This window comes from Morchella importuna (assembly GCF_003444635.1).
Source record: "Morchella importuna strain M04M26 chromosome Unknown Morimp01GS002, whole genome shotgun sequence".
NCBI classification, from domain to species: Eukaryota; Fungi; Ascomycota; class Pezizomycetes; order Pezizales; family Morchellaceae; genus Morchella; species Morchella importuna.
Window position 1 is genome coordinate 1,542,890 of NW_025763399.1, and position 6,849 is coordinate 1,549,738.

The 6,849-nt window shown below is 52.9% G+C and overlaps 2 protein-coding genes across 2 annotated transcripts; both read left to right on the forward strand.

The window, feature by feature from the left end:
• Positions 1-359: 359 nt before the first annotated feature.
• On the forward strand, positions 360-2,247 carry LAJ45_01269 (uncharacterized protein; the record flags this gene model as incomplete). Its single annotated transcript, XM_046110864.1, has 3 exons — positions 360-395; positions 494-1,510; positions 1,708-2,247. 3 exons carry the CDS (start codon positions 360-362, stop codon positions 2,245-2,247), a joined length of 1,593 nt encoding a protein of 530 aa, XP_045976042.1.
• Positions 2,248-4,549: 2,302 nt separating this feature from the next.
• On the forward strand, positions 4,550-5,905 carry LAJ45_01270 (uncharacterized protein; the record flags this gene model as incomplete). The annotated part of the gene is made up of 1 exon (XM_046110865.1): positions 4,550-5,905. One exon carries the CDS (start codon positions 4,550-4,552, stop codon positions 5,903-5,905), a length of 1,356 nt encoding a protein of 451 aa, XP_045976043.1.
• Between the last annotated feature and the right edge of the window lie 944 nt (positions 5,906-6,849).

Consider the following 6,849-nt stretch of genomic DNA (forward strand, 5'->3'; position numbering starts at 1 on the left):
AAGCCACAAAATAGCAATTAATTAGATTACATGTACATGTAGTTACCCATTTACCGACATCAGGCTCAGACATATATACACGTAGAGTAGAGTAGGGAAATGCACAAGAGCGCTGGCTGGCTAGTGTCGTTGTTGTCGTTGTCGTTGTCGTCGGAAAAGACTTCTTGCGGGCGAACCAGCCAGGTTACACCAGGGTCAGGGCCAGGGTTAGGCTCCCGCAGCGCTAATAAGCATTGCGGCTCTTATCGCCCTCCCCACCCCGGATCAGGCAGGCAACCCCAGATAAAAGTAACATCACGAATATCACAATATCACGGGGATTTCATATATACCGACAAACACTCACGCTGCTGCACGCAATGGCAACTCCCCTGCGCATTGCGGTCGAGGGCTGCGTAAGTTTCTCTCTGCTGCCCCCCCCCCCCTCCACAAGAACCTCCCCCCACGAGCCTCTAAATCCTCTCCCCGCACTCACCACTAATACTATTACCAGGGCCATGGCACTCTCAACGCAATCTACGACTCCATCGCCAAAGCCTGCGCAATCAACAAATGGCCTGGCGTGGACCTCCTCATCATCGGCGGCGACTTCCAAGCCGTGCGCAACATGCAGGACCTCAACATCATGTCCTGCCCCGAAAAGTACCGCGCCCTCGGCGACTTCCACGAATACTACTCTGGCAAGCGCCGCGCTCCCTACCTCACGCTCTTTGTTGGCGGCAACCACGAGGCCAGCTCGCACCTCTGGGAGCTCTACTATGGCGGCTGGGCCGCACCGAATATCTACTACATGGGCGCCTCGTCGATTGTGAATTTCAGAGGCCTGCGCGTTGGTGGCTTGAGTGGCATCTATAACCACCACCACTATCACCTCCCGCATCATGAGCGCCTCCCGTATAGTCCCAAGGATGTAAAGTCTGCGTACCATGTCCGCGCGTACGATATGTTCAAGCTGTACCAAGCGCAGGAGCCCATCGATGTGATGATATCGCACGATTGGCCGCAGGGTATCGAGCACTGCGGCGACATGGACGGGTTGCTGCGCAGGAAGCCGTTCTTTCGGGCTGATATCGAGAAGGGCGAGCTGGGGTCGCCGCCGGCGAGGAGCCTCCTGTATAAGCTGAAGCCAAGATACTGGTTTAGTGCGCATATGCATGTCAAGTTTTCGGCGATCGTGGACCATGAAGCTGCGAGTGGCACGGTGAAGAAGGTAAACAAGACGAAGGACGTGGAGAGGGTGAAGGCGCGGAATCCGGAAGAGCTGGATATCGGCCTTGAAGATGGGGAGCCGGCTGCGCCGGTGGTGGTGAAGAATCCGGACGAGCTGGAGATCGAGCTAGATGAAGAGGACGTAGCTCCGGCGGTGCCGGCGAAGAATCCAGACGAGCTGGACCTTGACCTGGACGACGAGGAGGAAGGCGGAGTGTCTGTGCCGCCAAAGAACTCGGACGAGATCGAGCTCGACCTTGACGAGCAGCCCGAGAACCTTCCTCCCGCTGCGGCCACCGCAGTCTCTAAAACCAACAGCGACGAGATCGACCTCGACCTCGACGACGACGCGGCGCCAAGTACCATCCAGCCCTCAGCGCCCGCCCCCAAAACCATCACACCCCCCGCGCAGCCCCGAAGACCAATCCCCGCAAACACAAACCGCCACACCCACTTCCTCGCGCTCGATAAATGCCTCCCCGCCGCGAATTCCTGCAGATCCTCTCCGTCACGCCCACCTCCCCTGCGCCCCCTTCCGCCTCCAGCAGCCCATCCGGCCTCTCCTACGACCCCGAATGGCTCGCCATCACGCGCGCGCTGAATCCGTATCTGCACAACCCGCCCACGCACCCGTACGCATCGTTCCAGGACCCGGTTCACCAGGCGGAAATCACGGCCGAGATTGCGCGGCAGAGGGAGTGGGTGGAGGAGAATATTGTTGCGAGGGGAAAGTTGGGCGTGGAGGAGAACTTTGTGAAGGTTGCGCCGACGCAGGCGATGGTGAAGAGGGAGGAGTGGGGGGTGGGGCCGGCGCCGTATGCGAGTCCGATGACGGAGAAGTTTTGCGCGTTGGTGGAGATTGAGGATGGGACGCTGGTTGGGGGAGGAAGTGGAGGAGGAGGTGGATATAGAGGTAGCGGAGGGGGCGGAGGGTGGAGAGGTGGCAATAGGGGTGGTGGTGGTGGTGGGCGGGGAGGGGGCGGGTACAGAGGCGGCGGTGGAAGAGGTGGTGGAAGAGGGGGTAGGGGTAGAGGGTAAACCTCCCCATTTAACTGATATCATGTAAATAAAAATAATATTTTCTCTCTCACACTCACCGATAGTTATTTGTAATTTCTCGAAGCCTTTCTCTCTGATCGAAGATAAACTTAGCTTGCAACTATATATCCCATAGTCCTTGCCTATCAACCCTCAATTTTTGACATAACCGGCCGCAAGTATGTATACTTGAGGGAGTGAGCGTACGCATAGGAGTCAGCTGATATTTACCCACTGTCATTAACGGTGAATTAAGCTTACTGTATCTATAATATCAGGTTACGTAAGACTCACGAGTGATGATAAATGATGCAAGCAAGCTTCATCGTGTTTTGTTTGGCTTATTTGAGTCCACTCTCGTTATCAGGCTGTTGGTGATCGAATGGATGTCTCGCTATCTGAGGTCTAGAGAAGGCTATGATAATAAATGGTCGGATGGTGGAAGATGAGAGTGATGATGAGTGGATTGGATTAAGTGGGCTGCCGCAGCTTAATTTATGGATCTTTAAACTAACCCATATGCTTAATCGAGTCCAACCATGTATCTACATGTACATGTAGCCATCGAAACTTGCTTGAACACATACATGCATTCTGCTAACCGCTGGGCGCGGCGGGGTGGCGAGAACCGGGAAGTGCGGTCATGGACCATCACTCGGCACTAACGCCCGCACGTAGGGACTAGACCTAAATCGTGATCTGGTTTCCAGACGGTAACGTGCGCACGTTCTAAACGAAAGGCGTGCAGCTTACATGTATGTTACTGTGTATGTTGTTTTGTATGTACAAAAGTTGGAAGTGTCCCGCTGTGAAGACACGGTTTGGACCACGCGCCAAAAGACAACTACATGTAGTGTACTGTATTGTGGACGTGCTATCTACATATATATAAGACATCACTTGAGTACGTGAGAGCCACAGATTTCTTCTCTCTGATTGCTTTTATATCGGTAGCCCTTTCCTCAGTGACCCAGCTCATCTCTTCGTCATACACAAAGCACGGTGACCTATTATCTTCCATCTCCATATGCGTGCTGCCTACTCCCCGGACGACTGCTACTGCACATAGACTTCAACAGTCCATCACATGTTTATCGGGTAGGTAGCGGTTGGGCAGCTATATAAGAAACCAGGCAATTCCCGAATAGAAGAATCGATTGTTGGGATCGATCTTGGCTCACAGATACCCACTCGATTTTTTTTTTTTTTTTTTTTTTTTACCAAGCCTGCCAATTGCCAGATTAGTGCAATCATTCCACGATTAAGGCGAGAGTACAGGGCTGAGACTTAGTCTCGTCCTGGCTCTCGAGCGGTTTCGTCAAGGGCGCTACACCGCACCTCACCCTCATCAAAGAACAAAGAAACGCCCAAACAAGTAGTACTTCTGCAAGTGTTGCTGAAGGAGCATGCCGTATATACGTATCTGGCTCCTCAGATGATGATGAACCTACAGGCGAGCCGTCCGCACATCATGTCGACACGCTATACATATTGACACACACTCTGTGCCGATACAAGGAGCAAGGACCAAGTCACTCAATTGTCGCGCATACTCTATACAAGTCTTCCGGTGAGGATAATGAAATGGACAATGACTGGTTCTAGTAATAAAAGTGGGGTTGATAACCCCAACAAAAACCAATCACATCATAATAGTCACCGAATGATCACAATAATTACTGTCATAATCACCAGAGCCGTATCACAATTAATCATCAATGTATTTATTTTACTTTTTTAACAAACCGAAACAGCCCCAAATAACACCTACAAACCAAAAACACCACAATCACTAAATAACAACAAAGATAAATTTCAATCGCCAATTTTCTTTTTAGCTGACTCACTCTACTCAACAGCTTGAGAAAAGAGAAAACATCCAAAACCCAGCCAACCAAAACCTTTCAAATCCACATTGCATACTCGGTAAATCTATTATATGCTAATAGGATTGGGGCGAGTGATACGCCATGACGATATCACCCCTGCGACCGATTGATTAACTAGAAACATTGGTGATATATACCGATTGTGCACATGTCGGGGATTAATTGACTCAAACTGCAAAGGCACACCTCCGTACATGTCGTCATATGATTATGCGGCAATGCCCGCAGAGGGTTGGCTATAAAAACAACTGCAACTGCAACTGCATCTTCCCTTCCCTTAACACTCCACTCCACCTCACAGCGCGGTTTGACCCCAACCTCCCCCTCCCCCGCCCCCCACCACCACCACCACCACCACCACCACCACACCACACACATCCACCACCCTCTCTAGGACCCCAAAACCTACAACAATGCCTCTCAGTCTCCTAGACCTTCCCGCGGAAGTCATTCTCATGATTAGTGAGAGCTGCAGCTCTAGGTCCGATACTAGCCGCCTCAGCCGCACCAGCCAATATCTGAATGCCCTCCTCACGCCCGTGCTGGACAAGGCCCTCATTGCCGACTACTACCCCGACCGGGTGCTCATCTGGGCAAGCCAAAACTCAAACCTTCCCCTCGTCCGCAAGCTCCTTAAAATGGGCACAGATCCCAATCTCTCCAAGCAAGTCCCCTCGCTCAGAAACGCGCACCGCGGCGAGCGCAATTGGCCCGAATACGGGCTCCTCACGTGCCCGCTCACTGCGCTGCATCACGCCTGCAACCAGGGCTTGCCCGAGATGGCAGAGATCCTCATCAAACACGGCGCCAAGGTCAATTTCAAAGAGCGCCGACGGGACTCTCTGCATTTCGCCGTCTTCAAGGGCAGCCTCGACGCGATCAAGGTGCTTCTCGCCCACAACGTCACCATGACCTGCGTCGACGAGAGCGGTGCAACAGCACTGCACCAGGCCGCCTGCGTGGGCTCTTTCGAGCTGATGGAGTTCCTCATCAACAACGGCGTGCCCATCAACGCCGTCGACAAAAACGGCCGCACACCCCTCCACTTCGCCGCCAGCCGCAAAATGAGGAACATCGAGCTCCTCCTCAAGCACGGCGCCGAGGTCGACTGCATCGACATCAACGGCTGGACCCCGCTCTCCCAGTGCTGCATGAGGGGCAACCTCCTCGCCGCCCGCCTCTTCCTCGCCCACGGCGCAAACCCAAACCACCACTGCACCCCACCCCGCGTCCCCTCTACCAACCTCCTCAGCGTCCTCGAAGTCTCCCGCGGCGACGCCATAACCATGCTTCTCCTCGACCACGGCGCAGACCCAAACTACTGCCAGACGCGCTCCCAGGAGACGGCGCTGCACCGCGCCGCCCACGGCGGGAAAGCAGAGGTTGTGCAGAAGCTGCTCGAGAAGGGCGCGGACGTCGCGGCGCGCGACGTAAAGGGGCAGACACCGCTCCTGCACGCCATCAAGTCCGCGCAGCGGAACCCGGCGGTCGTGAAGCTCCTGGCGGAGCATGATCCGGATGTGGAGGGGATGACAGAGATGCTGCATACGGCGGTGCTGGAGTGCTATGAGGAGGCGGTCAGTATCCTCCTGGAGCGCGGCGCGGACGATAGGGGGCTGCGCCGCCATTGTCGGCCGAGGGTCCAGTATAGTGCTCCTGTACGGGGGCGGGGTGGTGGGCGGCGTGCGCAACGAGCAGGGGCTCAAGCTGCTGCACCGCGTGGTGGTGGGCGGCAGGCTGGGGGCGGAGAGGGTACTGCTCGGTCATAGGTTGAGGGGGGCGGGCGTGGAGAGATTGTCGACTATCTGCGGATGGGCGAGGGAGTTGGTCAATCTTGAAAAGGTAGAGGGCATATTGTGCGGCATTTCATTGGGGAATTTCAAAACGTTGTTAGATTTGGGTTCGAAGTCTGAGTGGTTGTGAGGATAGCTGGGGCCTCGATGGGGAAGTGTGGTGGTATGTAGGTAGTACATAGACACCTCTCGAGGTATTTTACCTACATACACATATAACTACGTAGGCCATAATAGATTTCTAAAAATTGGTGTTCTGGGTTTGGGGGTGTTCTCGGCGTTTTTGGTTTTGGTTTTGGTTTTTGGGTTTGGGAGCTAGCTAGGCGTTCTTGTTCACTACATTTATATCCGCTTTCTCTGTTCTGTTGTAGATATTTGTATCAAATTAGCTATTGTAAGCATCATTATATATACTTAGAAGTGAAGAGGTTACCTACAAGTACGTACTGGATAGATTGCTGTTTGTAAATACAATCGTGTGCGGTGTAGGTACACTTACACTGTCGGAGTTGGATCTTCAGATAGTATAGCTAGTAGAAGTATATATGTGGAGTCTCTAATAGACCTTCAACAAAGTCTGTAACGAACCAAATCTGCAGAATCTAAGTCAGTGAACACATAACAGCTATCAAAGTCGTCGTTGAAAGTACACAATCGTTGTAAAGTTTCTACAATTGAAGTCAATAGAGTTTTTATAATTTAGACAAATTGGATTGGCAACCCTAACCCTATCTCGCTGGTGGCGTTCGGCATGATGGACCATTGTTTTTTTTTTTGCGGGGGAGCTTCGGCGTTTATAAGTACTGTGGATATGGGCGGGGGGGGGGGGTATTTGTTTTGTGGGTGTGGGTGTGGTTTGGTACTATAGGGCTGTGACATGATGTGCGTTCGATACTTATTGGGTATTTGTTTGCTGGATG